Below are 26,263 nucleotides of genomic sequence, written 5' to 3'. Positions count from 1 at the left end.
CATCTCGTCTCACATTATCGTTTATACTTGCTACTGTTAGCATTATTACAGTGGTAGCAATGTGCCTATTGTGCTAGAGTTTCTAAACAGCCAGCAAAAGACAACTGGCCTCAAGAGCTTCTAGGCCAAATAGACAAGACTCCCAGAATGAAGAAGAAAGGCACTGTTTGTTTTCAGAATTTGGGGTATGATGTTTTCTCAGGTAGACCATAAGAACAGCCATACTGGGTCAGACCAAAGGTCCATCTAGCCCAGGATCCTGTCTTCTGTTAGTGGCCAATGCCAGCTGCCCCAGAGGGAAAGAACAAGTAATCATCCAGTGATCCATTCCCTGTTGCCCATTCCTAGCTTCTGGCAAACTGAAGCTAGGGACATCATCCCTGCCCATCCTGGTTAATAGCCATTGATGGACCTATCCTCCATGAACTTATCTAGTTCTTTTTTGAACTCTGTTATAGTCTTGGCCTTCACAGCATCCTCTGGCAAAGAGTTCCACAGGTTGTGCGTTGTGTGAAGAAATACTTCCTTTTGTTTGTTTTAAAGGTGCCACCTCTTAATTTCATTTGGTGACCCCTAGGTCTTGTGTTATGAGAAGGAGTAAATAACACTTCTTTACTTTCTCCACACCAGTCATGATTTTATAGATCTCAGTCATCTCTTTTCCAAGCTGAAAAGTTCCAGTCTTATTAATCTCTCCTCATACGGAAGCTGTTCCATACCCCTAATAATTTTTGTTGCCCTTTTCTGAACCTTTTCCAATTCCAATATATATGTTTTTAAGATGGGGCGACCACATCTGCATGCAGTATTCAAGATGTGGGCATACCAGGGATTTATATACAGGCAGTATGATATTCTGTCTCATCTATCCCTTTCTTAATGATTCCCAACATTCTGTTCACATTTTTGACCTCCGCTGCTCATTGAGTGGAGGTTTTCAGAGAACGATCCACAATACTCCAAGATCTTCCTTGAGTGGTAACAGCTAATTTAGACCCCCATCATTTTATATGTATAGTTAGGATTATGTTTTCCAATGTGCATTACTTTGCATTTATCAACATTGAATTTCATCTGCCATTTTTGTTGCCCAGTCACCCAGTTTTATGAGATCCCGTTGTAGCTCTTTGCAGTCTGCTTTGGACTTCACTATCTTGAGTAGTTTTGTATCATCTGCAAATTTTGCCATCTCACAGTTTACCCCTTTTTCCATATCACTTATGAATGTGGACTGCTCCCAGTACAGACAGCTGGAGGCCACCACTATTTACCTCTCTCCATTCTGAAAACTGACCTTTTATTCCTACTCTTTGTTTCCTATCTTTTTAACCAGTTACCAATCCATGGGAGGACTTTCCCTATTATCCCATAGCAGCTTACTTTGCTTAAGAGCCTTTGGATAGGGACCTTGTCAAAGGCTTTCTGAAAATCTAAGTACACTGTAGCCACAGGATTCCCCTTTGTTCACATTACTCCTGGGAGCATTCTGCACCACTGCGCATGAGCAGAATTTATGTCCCTCACAGATTTCTTTGCTTCCCCACAGAATAATGACTTTCTGATGGGGAAGCAAAGGGAAACCTCAGGAGTGGTAATGCAACCCTCCCTAGCAGTATGTTCCGGGGACCCAGGGCAGCTGGCAGAGAGGTAAATCACTGGGGGGCAGGAGGCTGGACTGGGGAAGACCCAGCTGGTGGCTCCTACCTTCTGTCGGGCTCAGCTGCTCATCCCGGCTGGGCTGGGGACGATGGGACTTCCTCTTCCCTTGCATGGCATCTGGGGCTGGGTCAGGCCTGTCCCCAGATTTCTCCTTCAGCTGAAGGAAGCTCTGCAAACTCCTTCTCCCCCTCCCCCCGTCCCTCCCCGCTTCCTGCACCCATCACTCCTCAGCTGTAGGGGAAGGTATCCCTGTTCAGGGAGCTGCTCCCTCATTCACTCAATCCCTGTGCATCCAGAACCCCTCATACCCAGAGCCTCCTGCTGAGCCTCACCCCCCTGCACTCAGACCCCCCTCCCACTGAGCCCCACTCCCCCTGCACCTGGATCACCCTGACTAGCCACACGGATCTGCACACCCCCCCAAGCCCAACCAGCTGCATCTGGACCCCCACACACCCATCCACCCTGCTGCGCTCTATCTCCCCCCTGCACCGCCTCCTAGCCCCAAGCACCTTCACTTGGACACTGCTGCAGAGTCTCATTACAATTGCACCCAGAATCCCCCAACAAGCCCCTGTGCATCCAGATCCCCCCCCACCCCGCACCTGGTTCCCCCACTGAGCCACCTGCACTCAGATTGCCCCACACAGAACCCTCTCAACCCACACTTGGATCCTGCCTTGCTGAGCCTGCCTGCTCACACCTGGTGCACAGAGGGCAGGGCCTTGGGGTGTTTTGGAGCAGGCCTGGTCCTTGTAGTGTGTCAGGATTGGGTGCAGCCTCACTGCTGAGTCTGTGTGCTGGTGGGAACTGCACAGTGATCTCCCCACCTCTGTGCAGCCAGTGGCCTGGGCTCCCCAATGTCATGCTGGAGCCTCCACATTTATTTGACAAATAACATTTGCAGAATTTTGCAGACTTTGAAACTATTGGGTGCAGAATTTTTATTTTTTTTGGCGGAGAATGCACTCAGGAGTACCAGATGCTTGTTACCCCCCCCCCCCATCAAAGAATTCTAGTAGATTGGTGAGGCATGATTTCCCTTTCAAATACCATGTTGCTTCATCCCCAACAAATTATGTTCATCTATGTGTCTGACACTTTTGTTCTTTGCTATAGTTTCAACGAGGTTGCCTGGTACTGAAGTCAGGTTTACTGGCCTATAATTGCCCGGATCACCTCTGGAGCCCTTTATAAAAATTGGTGGCACATTAGCTATTCTCCAATCATTTGGTACAGAAGTTGATTTAAATGATAGGTTACATACCACAGTTAGTAGTTCTGCAATTTCACATTTGAGTTCCTTCAGAACTCTTGGATGAATAACATCTGGTTCTGATGATTTGTTACTATTTATCAATTTGTTCCAAAACCTCATCTAATGACACCTCAATCTGGGACAGTTCCTCAGATTTGTCGCCTAAACAGAATGGGTCAGGCAGGGGTGGGACTCTCCCTCACATCCTCAGCCATGAAGACCGATGCAAAGAATTCATTGTTTCGCCACAATGGCCTTATGGTTCTTGAATGTTCCTTTATCATCTCGATCGTCCACTGGCCCCTCGTGTTGTTTAGCAGATGTCTTACTTCTGATGTACTTAAAAAAAATTTTGCTTTAACTTTTTGAGACGCAATTATGATGCTTTCCACTCACAGTTGGGTTTGCCCTTAGCCCATTTGACTGAGAATGCTAAATCCTCCAGTAGTCTGACTTGGATTTGGTCAGTGGAGTGCGTCACTAAGCAGTATTATTTTGGCTGTGTATCTAGCTGGATTTATTATTGTTGTTTGGGGCCCAGGAGGACTACAATCATGATTGGGGCCTCACTGTGCTGGGCTATATACAGCCATGAATAAAAAGATTTGCACCAAAGATTTTAGACTTTAGGTTAGGGCAAGACACAGTAGGTCGATGAGATGCACAAATGGGAGGGAAGCAGACAAAGCCCTGGCTGGCATGATTTAGTTGGGAATTGGTCCTGCTTTGAGCAGGGGGGTTGGACTAGATGACCTCTTGAGGGCCCTTCCAAGCCTGATATTCTATGAACTAGATACCAATAAGGCAAGCAAGTTATTGATCCATAAGCATGTTTTATCAGGTTTCCTAGCCAGGTAACTGGAGCTTTAGGGAAGCGTTTAAGTGGGGAGACTAAGCTGGGGGCACTATAAAGAGGCAGTTGTTAATCAGGAAAAAATCTCTCTCGAGCACATAAAAGCTGTAATAAAAGCATTTCCTCATTGCTGAATAGAACAGAAAGCCTCAATGGTCTCTTGAGTGGAGGGGAGTGTCAGCTCCACTATGTTAAGCTGTGGGCACCCTTTCTGTTTAAAAGTCAACTCTTCTGAGTGCTCTAAAATTGGCTTGCTTACTTAGCTTGGGGTGCCTCATGGGTTTGTGGGCTAGGATTAGCTGCTTTCAACTACCTGAAAGGGGGTTCCAAAGAGGACGGATCTAGACTGTTCTCAGTGGTATCAGATGACAGAACAAGGCATAATGGTCTCAAGTTGCAGTGGGGAAGGTTTAGATTGGATATTAGGAAAAAAACTTTTTCACTAGGAGGGTGGTGAAGCACTGGAATGGGATATCTAGGGACATGGTGGAATCTCCTTCCTTAGAGGTTTTTAAGATCAGCTTGACAAAGCCCTGGCTGGTCCTGTTTTGTGCAAGGGGGTTGGACTAGATGACCTCCTGAGGTCCCATCCAACCCTGAGCTTCTGTGACTAGTGATCCAAATTTGGGGGTCATTTGAGCAAGCGTTTCCAGAAATACTTTTTTTTCTTTGTATTTCGCGAGAGAGCTGTAGTTCATAAGGTTGACATTCTATCAATGTGTCTTCCTGCAGACTGTTGAAGGGGGAGGGAAGGATGGGGGGGAGAGTTGTCAAACCATGGCTCTGAGTTTTTCCCCACATGGTCTCAAGTGCTCGCAGTTACCCTGGCTACTGCATAGGACCCCCACTGCCCCTTCGGGGACACAATATTGAAAATGTTATTCAACGAAGTGTTGAGTCTAGGTCTAATGTGCCCAAGGGATTACATTGTGCAAGTGTAGAAAGGGTGGTGAGCCAGCCCATTGTCACTGGACAGAGGTGGCTCCAGGGGCCATGCTGTGGTGGTTGAACCTGAGCTAGAACCAGCCAATATAAATTCAGCAGCCACCCTTGCCAACAATCGGAAAAAAATGAAACAAACGTGTTGCTACACCTTGCCTCTGCCAAAGGGGAGTTTTATTTATAATTTGAGCATAGCAGACCATTTCAACGGTACACACACTAGTTTAAAAAAGAAAAGAAATTACATAGCCAACTGTTTGCTGGGCGGGGAGAGGGCTAAATGGGGCACGGTGGTTAGGGAGGGGAGGTGCAGAGGACTCAGGTCAGAGGGAGGACCCCAGGGAACAGTGATGCTCCACATTCCTTCTGTGTCTGTGTTTCAGGCTCTGGTGGTCCCTGCCATGCTGATGGTGTCAGACAGGCTGAGCCCCTTACTCTGAGGGGAGCCAGATGCTGGGGAGGGAAGCTAATCCCCTCTCCTTACTGCATTTCATGGGAACTGGCCCTTGGGGATGGGGATGAGGGAGGAAGCCAATCCCCTCTCCTTACTGCGTCTCATGGGAACTGGCCCTTGGGGATGTGGAGGAGCAGGGTGGGTCTGAAGCCCTTTCTCTGCCTCTTCTCATGTAAGCAAGTTGGGGGCCCTGTTCCTCTGAAGGGGCCTTTGGCTCATCATGTGAATCAGCATTTGTGGAAGCCCTGACCCATTATGGGGGGAGTTGAGAACAAGCGCACACCAAGCATTAGGGCTGAGAGTGAGGTGAGAATGGGCATGCTGCATGTATAGCACATGCTGTCAAGCAATGGTAAAGGGGAGGCTGGATGAGCACACCAATGGAGTTAAATGGAGCAGTTCTGACCTATCAAGAGCTATTGTTTCACACTGTTTACACCTCCAGGGAGTATTCTCATTCAACTGAGACGATCTCAGCCTTATGCACTGAAGCTGGATTTGTCATTGCAGCATAGGTGATCTGGGTTCTGTTTTTGGCTCTGTCAGTGGCCCGCTAGAAAAATCATGACAGCTCTGCCTCAGTTTCCCCATCTGTAAAATGGGGCTAAAGGTACTGCCCTACCTGTCACCCATATCTGAGATGAGGTAATGGGAAATGCATGAGGGATGAGTACCTAACCCTAGGAGGATTTATAGGAGAAAACTACAACTGCTGGAGTGAGCATTCCTCCAAAAAACAGTGTACATAACATTACAAAATTCATGGACAAAAACTCTTTCATTAGTGATGTTCCAGTGGTACAGGGTTGTTGCATGCTTGTCCAGGCTAGCATGGTCAGTGGTGCTCAAATGTCTGAAAAAACAGCACCTGAAGTGATAAGGCACACACCCCTGCACACTTTTTTATATGATTCATATTTGCAGAATTCTCAGGGACTATATGCAACTGTAGGACAGATTCTAATGTCATATTGTTGCTAAGGCAAAACTCATGTTTAGGCAAACTCTGTGGCACAGGGAGCTACATATGCCTGTCCTACACAAATACTGAGCCTAAGCCCCAGAAACAGTCAGAAGTGGAAATTGTACACCACCATCATCCCCTTTTTACAAACCATTCACTCTCAGCCACCGGATCCCAGCAAATGCTACACTTTCATTTAATCATTAATCCCCCCACAAATCACTCTCATACCACACCTCACTGCTGACAAGCCTCCTGGCAAAAAAGAACCCATGCACTGTGCCTGACAACTTGCAGAACTCAGCACTGAAATGAGGCACTCGAGCCCCTCAAGGTACACATGCACCTCTTTTCTTTGATCTCACACAGCAGTGGGCAGAGATAATTCAGACCAAACAAGGAGGGATTTCCTCCTGTCACAGTTGCAGCTCTGCCCTGCTCATCAAACTAATCCCCAGATATTCTCATCTCTCACCTTCAGCTCTGCCAAACCTGCTGCAAGTAATCCTGTCATTATTCACTCAAGTACACCAGAATGACTGCATTTCAGCATGCATGCAGCTAAGGCCCAGTGGCAATTTCCAGGGGGGGGCAGAGTTAAGGTGGTATTGGCCTATACCTTATTGCTTCATGCCCTCATTTTCAGAAATGTGACTTGCCGGAATGGCATGAGACACAACAGCACAACTCTAACTGCATTAGGTTTATTGACAAAACAATAAACTTAAGACTAAAGAGCACCTTTGTCAGTTTTTTCTGCCGTAGCACTATCTAGAAATGTTTGCCCTCAAATCATGTTGCACAAACTTCCCCCAACCATGAAAGCCAGAAAAGAGCTTTACAGATACGAAATCTGGCAGCTACGTTTTCCCCCTTCCTGTGCACACTCAGTCTGTTATTCCTGAGCTGCAAAATATCCACGACTCGTCGTCGCTCCCCTGCAGAGGATGGGTCATGCCTTATGTGATTACTCTCCATGATTTGGGCAATTTTAGGCATTAAAAAAAGAGGAAATGATTTCCTTGAAATGATGAGTATTTATTTTGGGTGGAGCGGCAGCCAAAGACAAGAAATAAGAGGCCATGGCACTTTTTTCACATCAAGCTTCTGAAGAGAAATAGGACAAGCTCCAGCTATAACAGCATAAAAATGCTTTCTGAAAGGGTTTCAAAGTATCTTAATTTCCTACACGTATTTGATGTTAATCAAGAGTATTTCCTGATTGGCAGGAGAAATTCCTGGGAGGTGGAATATCATCCTTCTGGGATGGTAATTATCACGTAGAAGCACAGAGCATTTACCCAGCAGGCAGGTCTTCATTTTTGCATTCCCCCCCCACACACACACCCCGGTCTCCCTATCGTTTATCAAGCGCCTGAATACTGAGTGTCCCCATCACTGTTTTCAGGAACCCAGACCATGACAGCTATCTTTAGAAGCCCTGCATGCATCCTTGCAGTTGTGCTTCCCATAAGCAGTTCAGTGAAGATTTTTTTTTCACTGACTTAACTGGTGTATATCTGTTTCCAGGGTAACAAATGTGTGTTTAATCTGTGCCGAGGATGCTGTAAGAAAAGAGCATTTAAAGAGACAGCAGACTGTCCAGGCAAGTATAGCCCCCACCACTCCATCCTGTTCTTTGGCACCATTGGGCCTGTATAAAAACAAACTGTCCGAGTCAAAATGACTGATTAATACATATGGAAGTGGTATGACATTTTAATGTCCTTTGTTAATATGCATAATTGCAATAGTTTTAGAAATATTAGTTTAAAATCCTGAGTGTCCTAGCTTTCATGGAAATGTTTTACTTAACATTGGCCACTGTAGTAGAGCACTAACATAACACCAGCATCTGCTCTTATGGAGATATACCTATCTCATAGAACTGGAAGGGACCCTGAAAGGTCATCGAGTCCAGCCCCCTGCCTTCACTAGCAGGACCAAGTACTGATTTTGCCCCAGATCCCTAAGTGGCCCCCTCAAGGATTTAACTCACAACCCTGGGTTTAGCAGGCCAATGCATGCAGCATCTCCAAGCTAAAAGCATAATAAATTTTCCACAGCTGCATATAGTTACCCCAGGGCAGTGGCTGCTCTGTTCCCCACTGATCAGGCACGTCAGTGTCAATTTATTATTTAACTTTCTTTGTCAGGTCATGGATTACTTTTTAAAACCAAATATGAAAAGTCCCTTCTGTGGAAAAGTGGCCAACCCGAGATGCAGAAGATTGAAAGGACACAGAAAGAGGATGTGGAGGAAACTGCTGGACTGAAAGAGGGAATTGACACTGTACTGTGAGCCTTCAAACTAGATTCTACTGGATCTGCTTCCCTGTCTCTGTTTCCCTAGGCCAAAGAATCTGCCATTCCAGAGCACCATCAGCAGCCTGGAGTAGTTCCACAGGTTTGTTCTAAGGTCTGGACAAGTTTTATTTAAGGAAAGGCTGCTTACTCAGGGAAATATCCTGCCTTTGAATAGAAGGATACAACTAAAGTTCTCAATGTCTTTTAAAGACTTTAAAGGACTCAGACAGAAGCACTGGCCTGAAAATGCTGCACTGGGGTGGGGGGGAGATGATGTACTAAGGTCATGAACTGCCTGTTGTACATTAACCCTTCATGTGCTGTTTTAAAAGCAGGGAATAAATCTTTGATATTAGAACATCCTGCTGGAGTGTTAAACTAATATTTCTTCAGGAATATAGTATGTTCAGCATCTGGGTGCAAGTCACTTAAATGACATTTTTTAGGTCAGGAAGGAAGCTAAGTATTTAAGGACAGTAGCATTTAGTGACTAACTCTCCGTAGTGTTACTCTAATGAATAGGAGGGCCTAGCGTGCTAGGCTCTGTACATATATATAGTCAAAAAAATGAGTCTCGGAGACAAAAACAAAGGGTGGTCAAAAGGAAATAAAATCCAGATTTTATAAGTGGAGAGCAGATACAATTAGAGGTTAAGAGACTGGTCCAAGGTCACACAACTATCTGGCAGAGCCAGGAATTCAGTCATAGAAATGTAGGGCTGGAAGGGACCTCACGTGGTCATCAAGCCCAGCTGCCGAGGCCGGACCGAGTAAATTTAGACATCCCTGGGAGGTGTTTTTTCAACCTGTTCTTAAAAACCTCCATTAACAGGAATTCCACAACCTTCCTTGGGAGCCTATTCAAGAGCTTATCTATCCTTATAGTTAGAAAGTTCTTCCTGACATCTAACCTAAATCTCCCTTGCTGCGTATTAAGGCCATTACTTCTTGCCCTACCTTCAAGGGAGATGCAAAACAGTTGATCACAGTTGTCTTTATAATAGCCATTAACATATCTAGAGAGATATCAGGTCCTCTCCCAGTCTTCCTATTACAATAGTGAACAGGTCCTTTTTTTTTTTTTTTTTTAAACTCTTTCCTCATAGGTTGGATTTTCTGAACTTTTTATCATTTTTGTTGCTTGCCTGTGGACTCTCTCCAATTAGTCCATATCTTTCCTAAACTATGGCATCCAAACTTGGATGCTGTAGTCCAGCTGAGGTCTCACCAGGGCCAAGTAGCACAGGACATTTACCTCCAGTATCTTACATATGACACTTCTGCTAATACACCCCAGAATATTAGCCTCTCTTGCAACCGCATCACATTGGTGACTTATTCAATTTGTGAGCCACTATAACCCCCAGATTCTTTTCAGCAATATTTCCACCTAACTAGTGATTCCCCCGTTGTAGCTGTGCATTGGATTGTTTCTTTCTAAGTGTAGTACTTTGCACTTGTCTTTATTGAGTTTCCTCTTTCATGGTGACTTGCCTGCCTGGTGCGAAGGTTGCAGATCTCTTGAGGCATCTAGACAGACTTATGTGTAGTGCTGGGGAGGAGCCGGTGGTCGTGGTACATGTAGGTACCAGTGACATAGGGAAGGGTAGGAGAGAGGTCCTGGAGGCCAAATTTAGGCTGCTAGGGAAGAGACTGAAATCCAGGACCTCTATGGTGGCACTTTCAGAAATGCTCCTAGTTCCACGCGCAGGGACAGGTAGGCAGGCAAAGCTTCAGAGTCTCACTGTGTGGATGAGACGATAGTGTAGAGAGGAGGGGTTTACATTCATTAGGAACTGGGGAAACTTTTGGGATGGGGGGAGCCTATACAGGAGAGATGGGCTCTACCTAAACCAAAGTGGAACCAGACTGCTGGCATTAAACAAAGTTGTAGAGCAGTTTTTAAACTAGGAGATGGGGGAAAGCAGACTGCTGCAGAGGAGCATGTGGATCGGACAGAGACTTCTCTTAGGGGAGAGTCTAATGATAGAGACTCTCCAGGTTATAGTCAGGAGCAGAGGATGGAGGAGGATAATGTAAGGGCCAGATCAGATGATAAACATTCACATAAAAAAGAATCTGATACATCAGAAAAGGGCAGACAAATAAACAGTGACAAGTTTTTAAAGTGCTTGTACACAAATGCTAGAAGTCTAAATAATAAGATGGGTGAACTAGAGTGCCTTGTGATAAAGGAGGATATTGATATAATAGGCATCACAGAAACCTGGTGGACTGAGAGCAATCAATGGGACAATCATTCCGGGGTACAAAATATATCGGAAGGACAGAACAGGTCGTGTGGGAGGCGGGGGGAGTGGCACTATATGTGAAAGAAAATGTAGAATCAAATGAAGTAAAAATCTTAAGCGACTCCACATGTTCCATAGAATCTCTATGGATAGAAATGTCATGCTCTAATAAGAATATAACATTAGGGATCTATTATAGACCACCTGACCAGGACAGTGATAGTGATGATGAAATGCTAAGGGAAATTAGAGAGGCTATCAACATTAAGAACCCAATAATAGTGGGGGATTTCAATTATCCTCATATTGACTGGGAACATTTCACTTCAGGACAAAATGCAGAGATAAAAATTTCTCAATACTTTAAATACTTCATGGAGCAGCTGGTACGGGAACCCACAAGGGGAGAGGCAACTCTAGATTTAGTCCTGAGTGGAGCGCAGGAGCTGGTCCAAGAGGTAACTATAATAGGACTACTTGGAAATAGTGACCATAATACAATAGCATTCAACATCCCTGTGGTAGGAAGAATATCTCAACAGCCCAACACTGTGGCATTTAATTTTAAAAGGGGGAACTATGCAAAAATGAGGGGGTTAGTTAAACAGAAGTTAAAAAGTACAGTGACTAAAGTGAAATCCCTGCAAGCTGCATGGGTGCTTTTTAAAGACACCATAATAGAGGCCCAACTTCAATGTATACCCCAAATTAAGAAACACAGTAAAAGAACTAAAAAAGAGCCACTGTGGCTTAACAACCATGTAAAAGAAGCAGTGAGAGATAAAAAGACTTCCTTTAAAAAGTGGAAGTCAAATCCTAGTGAGGCAAATAGAAAGGAGCATAAACGCTGCCAAATTAAGTGCAAGAATGTAATAAGAAAAGCCAAAGAGGAGTTTGAAGAATGGCTAGCCAAAAACTCCAAAGGTAATAAAATTTTTTTAAGTATATCAGAAGCAGGAAGCCTGCTAAACAACCAGTGGGGCTCCTTGATGATCGAGATACAAAAGGAGCGCTTAAAGATGATAAAGTCATTGCAAAGAAACTAAATGGATTCTTTGCTTCAGTCTTCACGGCTGGGGATGTTAGGGAGATTCCCAAACCTGAGCCGGCTTTTGTAGGTGACAAATCTGAGGAACTGGCACAGATTGAAGTGTCACTAGGAGGAGGTTTTGGAATTAATTGATAAACTTAACATTAACAAGTCACCGGGACCAGATGGCATTCACCCAAGAGTTCTGAAAGAACTCAAATGTGAAGTTGCGGAACTATTAACTAAGGTTTGTAACCTGTCCTTTAAATCGGCTTCTGTACCCAATGACTGGAAGTTAGCTAATGTAACGCCAATCTTTAAAAAGGGCCTCTAGAGGTGATCCCAGCAATTACAGACCGGTATGTCTTACGTCGGTACCAGGCAAATTACTCGAAACAATAGTTAAGAATACAGTTGTCAGACACAGAAAAACAAACTGTTGAGCAATAGTCAACATGGTTTCTGTAAAGGGAAATCGTGTCTTACTAATCTATTAGAGTTCTTTGAAGGGGTCAAACAGGTGGACAAGGGGGATCCAGTGGACATAGTGTACTTAGATTTCCAGAAAGCCTTTGACAAGGTCCCTCACCAAAGGCTCTTAAGTAAAGTAAGCTGTCTTGGGATAAAAGGGAAGGTCCTTTCATGGATTGAGAACTGGTTAAAAGACCGGGAACATAGGGTAGGAATTAATGGTAAATTCTCAGAATGGAGAGGGGTAACTAGTGGTGTTCCCCAAGGGTCAGTCCTCGGACCAATCCTATTCAACTTATTTATAAATGATCTGGAGAACGGGGTAAACGGTGAGGTGGCAAAGTTTGCAGCTGATACTAAAGTGCTCAATATAGACCAAAGCAGACTGTGCTGAACTTCAAAAATCTCACAAAACTAAGTGATTGGGCAACCAAATGGCAAATGAAATTTAAAGTGGATAAATGTAAAGTAATGCACATTGGAAAAAATAACCCCAACTATACATACAATATGATGGGGGCTAATTTAGCTACAACAAGTCAGGAAAAAGATCTTGGAGTCATCGTGGATAGTTCTCTGAAGATGTCTGTGCAGTGGCGGTCAAAAAAGCAAACAGGATGTTAGGGATCATTAAAAAGGGGATAGAGAATAAGACTGAGAATTATTATATAAATTGATGGTACGCCCACATCTCGAATACTGCATACAGATGTGGTCTCCTCATCTAAAAAAAAAAAGATACTGGCACTAGAAAAGGTTCAGAAAAGGGCAACTAAAATGATTAGGGGTTTGGAACGGGTCCCATATGAGGAGAGATTAAAGAGGCTAGGACTCTTCAGCTTGGAAAAGAGGAGACTAAGAGGGGATATGATAGAGGTGATGTGGAGAAAGTGGATAAGGAAAAGTTATTTACTTATTCCCATAATACAAGAACTAGGGGTCACCAAATGAAATTAATGGGCAGCAGGTTTAAAACAAATACAAGGAAGTTCTTCTTCACGCAGCACACAGTCAACTTGTAGAACTCCTTACCTGAGGAGGTTGTGAAGGCTAGGACTATAACAGAGTTTAAAAGAGAACTGGATAAATTCATGGTGATTAAGTCCATTAATGGCTATTAGCCAGGACGGGTAAGGAATGGTGTCCCTAGCTTCTGTTTGTCAGAGGATGGAGATGGATGGCAGGAGAGAGATCACTTGATCATTGCCTGTTGGTCCACTCCCTCTGGGACACTGGCATTGGCCACTTTTGGTAGACAGGATACTGGGCTAGATGGACCTTTGGTCTGACCCAGTACGGCCGTTCTTATGATTTCAGACCATTTCTCTAATTTGTTAAGGTCATTTTGAATTCTAAACCTGTCCTCCAAAGTACTTGAGCTCCCTCCCAGCTTGGTATCATCTGCAATTTTATAAGCATACTCTCCATTATCCTAGTCATAATGAAAATATTGACTAGTACTGGACCAAGGACAGACCCCAGTGGGACCCCCATAGATACACCTACTCCTGAGGGAATTCTGCACCAAAAAATAAAAATTATGCACACAATATTTTAAAATTCTGCAAGTTTTGTTTGTCAATAAATAATGTGGCTCCAGTATGGCAGTGGGGAGCACAGGCCAATGGCTGCACTGAGCTGGGACATCATCCTGAAGCCCCGACTTCCCCCACTACAGGGACTCGGCAGTGAGGCTGCACCCAACCCTGACAGTGCAAGGACTGGGCCTGCCCCAGAAACACCCCAGGGCCCTGCCCCTCTGCGCCAGGTGCGGGTGGGCAGGCTCAGCCCAGCAGGATCCAGGTGTGGGGCGAGAGGTTTCTGTGTGGGGCAGTCTGGGTGCAGGCGGCTCAGTGGGAGATCTGGATGCACAGGGGCTCATTTGGGGGTTCCGGGTGCAGGGGCAATGGGACTCTACAGAGGATCCAGGTGGAAGGGGGGCCTGGGTGTGGGGAGATGGGGCCCAAGGAGGAGGGGGGGATGTGGGGTTCTGGGTGTCCAGGTGCAGCTGGTTGTAGCTCAGTGGGGTGGGGAGCTTGTCAGGGGAGGGGGAGAAGGTCCTGGTGTAGGGAGGTTCAACAGGCCTGGTTAACAGGGGAGCCACAGCTACTGCCAAGGGGATGCTGCAGGCTGGGCTCCCACTTCCCCCCCCACAATTCCCCTATCCTCTTTTCTTCCCCCTCCCCCGCTGCCCCATGCCTCATTCCCCACCCCTCACTCCATGGGTGCTGGAACAATTTGTATTGGGGGTGGAGGGGAGCTGAGAGCCATTGAACCAAACTGTAAACCCTGCATGTAATGGAAACCATGTCAAGCCGGGGGTGCAGGAGCACCCTCCACACTGCTCATTCCAGCACCTGTGCCTTACTCCCACATTCCCCTTTCCCCCACCCTGCCTTACCCAGCCCCACCACAGGCACTCACTCTTGCACAGAAAACAAGAGGGCTGAAGGGGAGCATGACTGGCACTAGGACCCAGGAGGTGGCATTCAGCTGCAGTCACCTTTAGCTGGGTAGCTCTGTGCTTGCAGAAATGTGGGGGGAGGGAGAAGTTGCATGTAACCCCATGTGATTGATTTCATGATTTTTCTAAAGAGATCAGAAAAAACACCACTTTCAATTACCAAGGACCTCTTGGAATATTACCTCCACTTTAACCATTAACCTAAAGAGGTAGAGACAAGGGAGAGAGGAAATGGAGGAAGACAGCCAAAAGAAGGAAAAAGTTGGAAGGAGGATAAGGATCCAAGATGAAAGACTTGAGTCTCGAAGGGGTGCACCAGACAGCAGAATTTGACCCTATTCAGTATTTTTTGGTACTAGGTCTCTTGCATTTTGGCTTAAGCTGGCCTCTAGGGTGGATCTCTTGTTTGTCAACCTTTGCACTACATTTGTTTTGTACCCCGGTTAATGTGCAGGTTATTAATTAGGCCAGGGAGGAGAATTGCTGTTTGAGCATAAAGAACCTGGCTTGATGGCTGTTCTAATTTAAGGATGAGAACAGTAGTTTTGTAGACTAATAGCCATCGTTAATCGGAGCATCCTTGCTAAAGACGTGGAACTTAAGAGTGGATGGACAAGAGCTGAATCTTCCACTTCAAAATATGGTGAATCCTGCTCCCTTTTTAAAGAAAAATAGCTTTTGCTGAATATGAGCTAAAGCCAGGGGTCGGCAACCTTTCAGAAGGGCTGTGCCGCGTCTTCATTTATTCACTCTGATTCAAGGTTTTGCGTGCCAGACATTTTTAGAAGTCTATAATATAGACTGTAAGTCTATAATATAGAACTAAACTATTGTTGTATGTAAAGTGAATAAAGTTTTTAAAATGTTTAAGAAGCTTCATTTAAAATTAAATTAAAATGCAGAGCCCCCTGGACCGGTGGCCAGGACCCGGGCAGCGTGAGTGCCGCTGAAAATCATCTCACGTGCCGCCTTTGGCGCACATGCCATAGGTTGCCTACCCCTGACGTAGGCCTTTCAAATTGTGACATCTACAATTCCATTTTGAGGCAGGTCTCAGATCAAGAACAAAGTATTCTCCATCTCTGCGGGTGACCAGATGGCTGAGAAATCTATGCCTCAGATAGAAAGGACCCAATTCTCTCTAGGGATAAACTTTGTAGATCACTACAGTAGCATAAAGTGTGTAGAAGTGGCCCTTAGAGAGTATCTAATGTGTAAGGGGGTGCCTCCGCTGTCAAAGCAGCTCAACACTCTTCCCCTCCCAAGCCTCTGGGTAAGGACCACAGAATATTGGACCTTGGGAGGGGGAAGAGAAGGGGCCATAGCACGCTGCACTCCAACTATTCTTGGCTGCCCCTGACCATTGAAGCTGTTCTAATTTACACTGGGGGCCGGGAGGCCTTTGCACAGCCTTAAAATAGACTCAGGCCTGGTCTATACTAGTCCGGTATTTCTGAGAATCAGGGTAAAATAGCCAAGCTTCCTGGAACCAGATCTTATTCCGGTGAGTTCAGCCCTTCCAAAGATGGGCCTGGATTAATGCAAAGTTACTGAAATTCCAAAATATGGACAACACCTAACTAAAGACTTCACAGTAAGTATTGCCTCAACTTTCTCCACATAAGCCACAAAATGCTTCAGCAACAGAAATCTGCAAATGGAGGAAGCTGCTGCAGTTTAGCAACTACACAAATGCATCTTACACATGGCTGCCAGAAAAGCAAGACAGTAAAACTCCATCGAGCGGCGTTCTTCATACCTCCTCATACAAGTGATATTACCTTATTTCGAAACACCTCCAACCATATTAAAATGCTCAAAACAGCAGCCTGTCAAATCACCAAGTTTAGTATAAAAGAAAAGAATCAAGACAAAGCTAAAAGCAACTAACACAAAACTCCAAACATTACAATGAGCTTTTTAATTACCCTCTTTAATGCACTAGAGATAACGACTTATTTTAAAACAAAAATAGCATTAACAATAACATTGGTTTGTAGTAAATTGCTGGACCAGTCAGGACTGGATCAAAATTCTTAACTTTGTCCTATGGGACTGGATGAATGTAAAGATGCTATAATTCCAGAACATTCAACACTTAACTACGCTCATTAACACAACACTATACGGGTCTGGGCTGCACCTTAAACCCATTTATAAAAGGAAAGTTGGGACAGATGCACCTGCCGAGCAGACACCTGGGCTGGCTTATTTCGGTTTCTGCCCCAGACCTGATGGGTTGTATTTTTATGGCATTGACGTCTGTCACCAGGAGCACTGGTGCACAGGTTAAGAAGCCACTGTACGCTGATGAAGTAAAACAGACAAGCCACAGTATTTGCACAAGATGGAGCCTTACTGCAGTGGCGAACCGCCCCCAAAATCCAAAGCCAAGTGATATGCATGTTGGAGCAAATCAGGAAACAGGCCTTTGAAAAAGGGACAGGCCAGATTGAAAGAGGTTGGATCCAGGGTAAGTGCAACAACCTGAAATAAATGCCTTTGAGTCCGCAGAAGTGGGGCCATATTTCCCAGGGTGGGTGAGAAGTTCTAGAATGTGCTTCCTGAGAGGGGCTCCCCTCTGGCTGAATTCTGGGCCCATACCATTGAGAGCATTTCAGTCTGAGGTCTTTGAAGTAAAGGAAAAGCACTGCATTGCTCAGAGACAAGGCAACACTTTCAGGTCAGTGAAACAGTCTTCCTTTCGATACACCCCCATCCATCGAACTTACAATCTTCCTTTGCAGTTCTGATCCTGGAAAGCTCTAACAGCAGCTGAAGAGACCCAAGATCAGCATCTCTCTGAAATACACCACCAGTTCTTTCTGGGGTGGAGGATACAGAGGAGAGGGCACAGAACATGCAACCAGCACTGAAATGATGGACAATTCCAGGGACGCTGCATTTAGTGACAGCTTCTGTTCTAAAGGAATTAAGTTATGTGAATCTGAACATTAGCCCCCACCATCAGCCCTGACCCTCCCAGCCCCAATGAGAGAGAGAGAGAGAATGACAGGGATAGTTTGTGAAGCTCAGTAGTCTGTGGTTAGGACATAGGACAAACAGCTGGGGCAGGGAAGTGTGGGAGTTCTTTGATTGTACATGAAGATTTTCACATGTTGGTGCTCATTCGGGACTGGCTGTTGGCTGGAGTGAGCTCGCCTTGGCTACCTTCTCGTGGAGGAGACTGCAATAAGAAAACCAAAATACAGTCCTGGTTAGTGATGCACCAGGGCTCTAAACACAGAACACTCCCGAAGAGGGCATGCTCAGCACACGTAAACAATACAGCAGGATAGTGGCATTCTCAGCTCAGTCTTCCCTCTTTCCCAGCAGGAACTGAGTGGAGAAAGTGGGCCCTACACACCAGGAGCACAAAGCTTGTTTATTTAGTTGCAAATAAATATTAAGTTTCAATCATTTTTCTGTTAATAAGTCATTCACTATTTCTGCAAAAGAATGTTATTCACAAAATATTTGCACAATAGTTTACAGACTATGGGGTGTTTGCAAACTATTCACTTCAGCTATTCAAGGTGTGTGATGGGTCACCTAGCTTGAATCAAAATACCCATTCAGAACTTGAATGCCATTTGGCACTTAGATACCACAGGGATGAGCATACTACAACAGCATCAGTAGAATCCAGTGAATACTTTATAGAGCAGTCAGCCTGCTCTCTCCAGGGCACTGTCCTGCGGAATGATCTCTTGGGCAGGATTGCTCCAGTCAACATATGTATTTCAATTTTCCTCATGAAAATAAAAGTTATGAATAATTAATTCCTTTGTTGTAATTTAACCAGCCACTCACCTACTGACTGGAGTAAATAGTAACCAGGATCTGTCCTGCTAGCTGCAAGCTCCATTCTCAGAATCCATCCTCTTGTGGGTATAGCAAACCTCTTTTCCCTAGAGTCCCCCCAGCTTTTACCCCTCTGCACCACATCATTCAAATGGTTGCCCTTTATCTCAGATTCCATGACAAAGAGGCCCTTTGCTCACCTTGACGTGTATCTGGTTGCGCAGGACTGCTGCCCGCAGGATCATGGCTTTGGCACGTCGCTGGAACTCTTTGCCCATTAATAAGGACTTCTCAAAGGTGGTGCTGCGCTGATCTACATCCCGAGCATAAAGGATCTGTAACCAAGAAGAACTCAACATGTAAACTGGAAAGGGGCTCGATTACTAGCTCCTTCAACACAACAGACCAGGAGGAATCTACAGGACTCAAACCCTTGACATATCAGCTAGGGAAACACACCCTCAATACAGGCAAATGCACCTTCAAACAGTATTCCAGGAGCAAAGAGAGGGAGAGTGAAACTGAGTTCTTCAGGAGCTCATCATTAAAAAGCAACACTCCTGCTGTATTAACTAAAACAGTGGTACAGCAACAACCTAGCACTTGCCATCAGAAACAGACTGAGGTGTGGGGACACTCACTTTGCTATGAGAGTCTATTCTAGCATTGATCAATCCTTCCAGGATCAGCTGGGTCAGCTCATCCTCCAGCGCTGCCACCGTGGTGTTAAATGCTGTGGCCATCTTGCGCATGTCTGCTGATACGTAGGGGCTGAAATACTACGATTAAGAAAATACAGTCAGTTTCCAGGTTCATCCACCACCCCCCCCAATCCTTTGAAACTTTATGGTGGGAGAGAAGTCCTACCTCTAATTCTTACCCGTTCCTCAAGTTTGCATGGAACAGTTACCTGGATAAGGGCACGATTTCGGATCTGCGTGTAGAGTGTCCTCACATGAGGTGCCAGGTACATATCCAGCAGCAGGTTATCCTATGCAAAAGAAAGAGCAAAATATTAGAAGCTAGAGCAGGAAGCAGGCTGGATAAAAATAATGATTAATTTTAAATATCAATTTTTAAAATTTTAACTAAAAAAAAAAAAAAAAAAACACAACAACAACAACTTACTAGGAGTCACCAAATGAAATAAATAGGCAGGAGGTTTAAAACAAATAAAAGGAAGTATTTCTTCACACAACGCACAGTCAACCTGTGGAACTCCTTGCCAGAGGATGTTGTGAAGGCCAAGACCATAACGGGGTTCAAAAAAGAACTAGATAAATTCATGGAGGATAGGTCCATCCATGGCTATTAGTCAGGATGGGCAGGAATGGTGTCCCTAGCCTCTGTTTGCCAGAAGCTGGGAATGAGTGACAGCGGATGGATCACTTGATGATTACATGTTCTGTTCATTCCCTCTGGGCACCTGGCACTGTTGGAAGACAGGATACTGGGCTAGATGGACCTTTGGTCTGACCCAGTAGGGCCATTCTTATGTTCTTAAGAGTTACAGATCTTAAAAACATTTTTTCCTTTCTATAAAAAGACCACAAATTCACACATGAAATTAATGAGCAAGTAGTCCATGTTATTTTTGGAGCCAGCACCACCTTCCGATGTACTGAAACTTCCGTAAGGCAAGAAAGCTGAAATGCTTTGACCAGGCTAGACTTCATCAGGGTTTTCTGTCTAAAAATCAATAAGATTTGTGCTCTCACATCCCTCGGATGCTGTTGAAAATCCCACCCTTAGCTACTGAGATGTTCTCACACTGCAGTTGTTGATGAGGCCATAGACTTGGTTTTCAGCATAATTGTGCATTTTAAGTGTGAAGCTTCTTGGCAGAAAAAAAATCAATGCAAAGTCTGAAATTTTAGTAACAGTCCAGCAACTAATTAAAGGAACAAGGACAAAACATCCACTATAACAATTTAAGTCTACAGAAAGGGAAGTAAAGAACTAGCAACATGTAAATAAAAATCAATTTAAAAAAATTAAATCATGATTCTTGTTGACTCCCACACAGAACCAAGCAACAGAGCAAAAGAGTCCAACATGAAACTACAACTTCAGCCAATGTGAACATTCGCTGCTTTTCTTACGACAAAGGAGAACCCTCAGGCCCCATGTCACTCTCTCCCACACTCATCACATGGAACCCTGAGGTCCCACATCCCCATGTCGTCTCCCCCAGACTCACTTTCATCTCATCCAGCATCTTCAGGCACGAAGCATATTTGGATTCGTAAAACTTGAAGATGATGTCACGCACCTGAGGCTCCAGCTCCAAGAACAGTTTGAAGGAGCTGTAGAGACACAGCGGTAGTCAGGCCCTGGGACCAGTCATTGACTCCACCCCACAAACACTACCAGCCCAATACCTGGCTATGAACACTCTCCTCACTGCCCTATGATGCTCCAAGTGTTAACACTCTAGCAGCCTGGACAGCCCATTTTCTCTGGGGTTGGGGGCAGGGGTGGATTCAGCATAGCAAAGGTGCCAGGGTTAGCGAAAGGCAAGAACCTCCTGCCGAAGCCTGTACTGGACGTCCCCTTCCATAAAATATAGGAAAGTATGTGGAGCAGGACAGGGCAGGACCAAGATGGCATCAGTACTGTCAGGGATGGGCAGCACCTGTCTGCACTATGCTAACCAGCGCTCAGCTTCCCTTTTGGGAACACTACCTTTACTCACAGTGTGCTGAGAAGCAGGGTACGGCTCAGCATAACAGATTTTAATCCACAGAGGACACGGATCCTCTCCAGGGAGCCCAGTACCTCCAAAGTCCCTCCCACAAATCTCTGCATGTTGTTGATCTCTCCCTGCAAGCCACCTGCCTGTCATGCCAGGGAAGCTGGCTGGTTAGCAGAGAGAGGACAACTCCTTTACCCCCTCAATTTAGGATTGACACACCCTTATCAGTTAGGGGGTTATTATACTGGATATTTGTATGGCTATCATGAATATCGACAGGTATAATTAATGACAAATTTTGGAAAGGATATTAACATCCCACTTCAAGATTTAAGCCAATCTTTAACTAGAGACCAGGATGAGACCTAATGTGGAGGTAGATTATCCCACAACTACTACTGAACAGTTCTTACACCATCCTTTGACGCATCTGGTGCTGGCCACTGTCAGAAAAAGAGACTGAGCTAGATGGACCTTTGTCCGATCCATTCTGACAATTCCTATGCTGCTATTATGAAAGTCTCACTGGTGCCTTTTCATAGAGAAATCCCAGCTAACATTTAAAGTTTAGATACCTAACTAAGTGGAGTTCTGGAACTCATGCCTCACCTCCAACCAGAGACCATTCTTGAGCAACGCTCCAGTACTCATCCCACAAACTCCTCCCCAGGCAGGCATCACCTACCTGCTAGAGATGACATTGCGTTGCAGTTCCTGACGGTCAAAGGTGGCCAATGCACAGAGGCCACCATACACAGCCACGTTACTAGGAGATAACAGCTAGAGACAGACAGAGATCGAGACCAGAACTGAAGTATCATTGAATGCTGTAACATGGAGCAAGGCAGACCTAAGCCCCCAGACCCTCCCCTCCCACAGCAGGAATACAGGCTGACCCTTGACAAATACAATGGGACCAAGTGAAAACATGGACACTCCCCAAAACCAGGCTTCACTCAGACCCCAAAAGCTGGAATAATGGCCAGCAGCCAGCCTTTCAATTCCGTTATCTGACCGCCCCTAAATTCAGTTCCCTGGCTCCACCACAGACTTCCTGTGTGATCTTGAACAGATTCCTCTGTAACTCAGTTCCCCCATCTGTAAAATGGGAATAATCCTGTTTGCCAAATACATTACAGATTGTGGGCTCAGATACTACCATGATGGGGGCCCATAAGTACCTTACACAGACAGATACTGAACATAGCTTCCCCTCTGACCCCTGCACACAGCCCTCTCTTGGTCCTCTTACCTCAGGGAAGTCACAGTGGTCAAATGAGGCCAACAAGAAGCACTTTGCTGCCTGCTTGTATTTCCGAGCTGCTAGTTCAGCTAAGCCTAGGAATCAGACTTAGTTAGTTCTTTGTCCACTACCATACATGTACTAGTTAGGACATAAATAAGAAATATGGAAGAGTGGAGAGGGCACCAGGATCCCGAGGAGTTGCTAGAGCCCCCACAATTTCAGAGAAGCAGACATTGTGTCAGTTAAGTGACATTCTAGAGACTGAAATGAACTGCACTAGGGAGCCCTGCCTTGGGAAGTTTGGGGAGGGGCAGGAAGCAGTCAGGGATGGGAACTCCAGGATGGTTCCCTGCTCAAAACTTCTTGTATCCAGTCAACTGTGTTTGCGTCCTGCCAAGAGAACGTGAAGTACAGAGACCAGTGAGAACATTCTGAGCACTCCTTGGCTGGGTGAGAGGCACTCTCCACTTCAGTAAAGCCCCAGGAATGGCAAACGGGTGAGAAGACAGCCTGGTGACATCCGGGAAGCAGAGGAGCTCACTCACCTGCTGCACACTTTAGTTTGGTGAGAATCGCCTGTGTCTGGCTGTCCCTCTCTCCTCTTTGCTAGAGGGTGAAAGGAGCAGGAGTGAGTGACAAGAACAGATCCCTTCCCACCACTTTCCTTTAATCGTACTGGGGGAAGCCAATTGGCTCTGGGAGCTCCCTTTGATCTCAGCAGCTGGGTCCCCAGATAGCCCTAGGGATATTAAAACCCAGGAACCCATTTGGGAAGGTAGGCAGCATTCTCAATGGGAAGGTAGTTTCACCCCACCCCCTTAGGGAAGGCCACAAGGACACCATTCACACAGTGCCTAGCCTCGTATGGCTAATGGCAAACACAGAGGTGGTCAGAGGACATGGTCCTACTCCATTCAATGAGAGGTAAAGTGCTCCAGGCACAAGTCACTGTGGAGATAAAAGGGGCAGTGGAGTCCAGAGAGGACAGTATACCAAGCAGCAGGATGGACTGACAGTCTGATTAGCTGGAGAACACTGGCTTGTGTGAGTTTGGGCAATGAGAGAAGGAAAGATGCTTGGAGCAAGTCCAATAGAGAGTGAGGGAAGGGAGAGGGGAGGTCTGGCCAACCCTGACTGAAGAGGTACAGCACAGACAGAGGAAACATCTGAGATCTGTAAAGGAAAGAAACCTCTTACCTCTGCAATTTCTGGGGTGGACTCCGCCTTGCTTACGTAGCTCAGAACGTGGGACCAATTCTGAAGGTAAACGCTAACCTGCAAGGAGACAGACATACAACAATGCAAATAGTGCTACCTGCTGGCTGACCAAGGTCATTTCAGAGATAGAAAGGTGTAACTCATCTATGTGGGAGGGACTCCTCTGCAGATTGTATGATTCCCTCGCTGCATGGCTCCCTACCTTGATGACATTGAGGCACATGTTAATGACGTGCTTCGCGCTGGTACAGTAATCACGGGCTCGTGAGTAACACTTGAGGGCATTGCTGAGGTCTCCACAGTCAAGGTAGTGATCACCCAGGTCATCGTGGCCTCTCCTGGAGAGAAGGATGAGAAGAGCAGTGAGCTGCACACACAGGCAGAAAATCTCAGAAAAGTGCAGGGTTCCTATTGACTGTGGGAAGGAGAGGCACAAAGCTTGTTCGTGCCACTCCAATTGACATTGCACCCAGCCCCATCTAATGCAACCCAGGCACTAAGCTGTATTCTCCAGGGGGAGCAGAATGCTCTTTCCCACTCCAATCAAACATTTCCCGCCTCACCTGATGCTCTCCTTGATTGAATTTCCTTTGTAGTTTTTCAGATCTGTATCCAGCTTTTCCAGTTTGAGAAGGGCTTTCTTCCGTGTGGCCTCAACCCACGCTGTATCAAGAGGGGGGGGCTCAATCCCACCATCAGGGACAGCATCAGGGGTGTTCTGCAGCTCTCTGAAAGTCAAGCCAATAAGAGTCTGAATTGGGCTGTTAAGCTATAACCTCTCCAAGGCAGGTTATTATGTGTCACAGTTCCCCTGGCATACAGCACCATGCATTACAAGAGCAACCATCTAAACAATGAGGCAAGAGGAAAAGGAAAGCCCATAATCAGTAGTGAAAATCTGCATTCTAATTGGATTTTAAAAGTTGCCTTGTTTTTTGTCACAGCCAGTTAAAAACCCTTTTCCTCAAAAAAGTGTTCCTTTTATAGGTATCTTCTGAACAAGCAGGTTCCTGACTAATTGAAAAATAGAGTAAGCCTATTCCATAAATCTGATTCTAGCGAGTCAGTAACGGTGCTGTGAGCCACTAACTCACTTCACGAGCATCCAGAGTCACCAACCCTACTTCAAGCACCTCCATACAAGACACAATGCATGCACACTTCCCTACACTTTGCTCTCTTCCTAATTGGTTTCAACCAGCTGGACAGCAACATGCAAATGACTTCAGGACCAGGCTAAAGAAGGGAGGTCACAATACCCCCAGTCTTTAAATGAAGTGCCCATATCTCAGCCACAAATGGAAAAACAGCTCCAGAGAATGGCCTAATTCACCTATCTCAGGTCAGTGCTTCCTGCTTGAATTGAACTCCCCTCTCCCAATATTTTTGTCAGATAAATTGTGTCTCTACCTCAGTTAAACCAGTTTAAAATCCATTCTGTTCCACTGACATTTACTCCCAAACTCACAAGAAACCAATAAGCATCAATACATTGCCATGCAAGGCAGTAAGATTCTACACACAATAGAAGGGTCCCATCCAATGCAGATTAATCAAGAAATCATCATGTGCATCATAACTGCTTTGTAAAGATCAAGATAGGAACGGTGGATAAATAAGGAAAGTATCAAGGCTAATCGCTAACAACGAAAGCCTCATCAGCAAGGCTGCAATTTGTGAAAGGCTAAGTCAGAGAAGTGAACATTTAAACAGGGTTTTTGACGTAGAGAATGCAGAACACCCAATAGAAGCTGAATTTCCAAACCTCCCCAAGGCACAGACCTCTCTCTATGTACATAAGGCATTTGAGAACAGCTACAAGGTCTAGCCTGTCCTCAACATCCATATTTAACCTTTACTAATGTGAAAGGTCAAAGAGAGAACAGACCCTTCTGTGTATTTCTCTCTAAGAAAGCACTGAGCCCAAGATGTAGGCAGGGTCAGTTCACTGCAGTCTGATGTCAGATTCCCATCTAATCTCCACAAGGAGCATTTTGCTGTTACACACAATCTCCTCTTTCACAGAGGTTTTCCTGTGCTACATTTGCCCTGATATGGTCAAAGCAGCACTCCAGATTCCCATCACCTCCTGGTACCTGGTGGCCTCTGACAGTTTTCGGTGGATTTCCTCATACACATCAACATTGAAAGTTCTTTGGACGAATGACAGCGCCATCTTGAGGGCCTCCACCCGCAGCTGCGGACAGTGGTCAGCGATGAACTGCAACCGCTCAATCCGCATCAGGCCGCTGTAACTAGATGCATACTGCTCCAAATCCTGCAAACAAAACCCAGTCCCAGAGAGAGCATTACTAACACACATACCTGAGTGGCCCACAAGCCCCCCTCTCTGTCCTGCAGAGTTTGTTCCTGCAGCCCAACCCCACTGGAAAACATTAAACCACTCAGCAAAACAAAAAAAATATTCATTTTCCATTTCTGCCTCCCTCAGGGATTTAGAGATACAACGGGGGCGGGGGAGGGAGAAGCAGGCAGAAGGTCATATCTTTTATTGGACCAACTTCTGTTGGTGAGACAGACAATCTTTCGTGCTTGAACAGAGCTCTTCTGCAGGTCCTGCAAGGGGCAGGAAGGTCCCAGAGACTGGGCTCCATTCTGAGCCTGAACATCTACACTGCAATTAAA

The 26,263-nt window shown here is 45.5% G+C and overlaps 2 protein-coding genes across 5 annotated transcripts in view; one reads left to right on the top strand and one right to left on the bottom strand.

The window, feature by feature from the left end:
• Positions 1–8,797, top strand: part of DUS1L (dihydrouridine synthase 1 like) — a 28,648-nt gene extending 19,851 nt beyond the window's left edge. For all 3 annotated transcript variants that reach the window (XM_034789922.1, XM_034789923.1, XM_034789924.1), the window contains exons 13-14: positions 7,661–7,736; positions 8,287–8,797. In XM_034789922.1, the coding sequence (XP_034645813.1) occupies positions 7,661–7,736; positions 8,287–8,432 (222 nt within the window). In that variant the 3' untranslated portion in view covers positions 8,433–8,797. The remainder of the gene's footprint in view (positions 1–7,660; positions 7,737–8,286) is intronic.
• A 7,763-nt stretch (positions 8,798–16,560) lies between these two features.
• Positions 16,561–26,263, bottom strand: part of GPS1 (G protein pathway suppressor 1) — a 19,531-nt gene continuing 9,828 nt past the window's right edge. For both annotated transcript variants that reach the window (XM_034788984.1, XM_034788983.1), the window contains exons 3-14: positions 25,714–25,895; positions 24,181–24,345; positions 23,820–23,955; positions 23,597–23,674; positions 22,945–23,005; positions 22,406–22,491; positions 21,839–21,933; positions 20,659–20,764; positions 19,369–19,449; positions 19,100–19,237; positions 18,659–18,793; positions 16,561–17,841 (exon numbers count right to left, since the gene is read on the bottom strand). In XM_034788984.1, coding sequence (XP_034644875.1) covers positions 17,767–17,841; positions 18,659–18,793; positions 19,100–19,237; positions 19,369–19,449; positions 20,659–20,764; positions 21,839–21,933; positions 22,406–22,491; positions 22,945–23,005; positions 23,597–23,674; positions 23,820–23,955; positions 24,181–24,345; positions 25,714–25,895 — 1,338 coding nt within the window. In that variant the 3' untranslated portion in view covers positions 16,561–17,766. The remainder of the gene's footprint in view (positions 17,842–18,658; positions 18,794–19,099; positions 19,238–19,368; positions 19,450–20,658; positions 20,765–21,838; positions 21,934–22,405; positions 22,492–22,944; positions 23,006–23,596; positions 23,675–23,819; positions 23,956–24,180; positions 24,346–25,713; positions 25,896–26,263) is intronic.

The sequence above is a fragment of the Trachemys scripta genome, chromosome 14 (assembly GCF_013100865.1).
Source record: "Trachemys scripta elegans isolate TJP31775 chromosome 14, CAS_Tse_1.0, whole genome shotgun sequence".
NCBI classification, from domain to species: domain Eukaryota; kingdom Metazoa; phylum Chordata; order Testudines; family Emydidae; genus Trachemys; species Trachemys scripta.
Note: the sequence above shows the minus strand (reverse complement) of the source record. Positions and strands in the feature narration are given on the sequence as shown.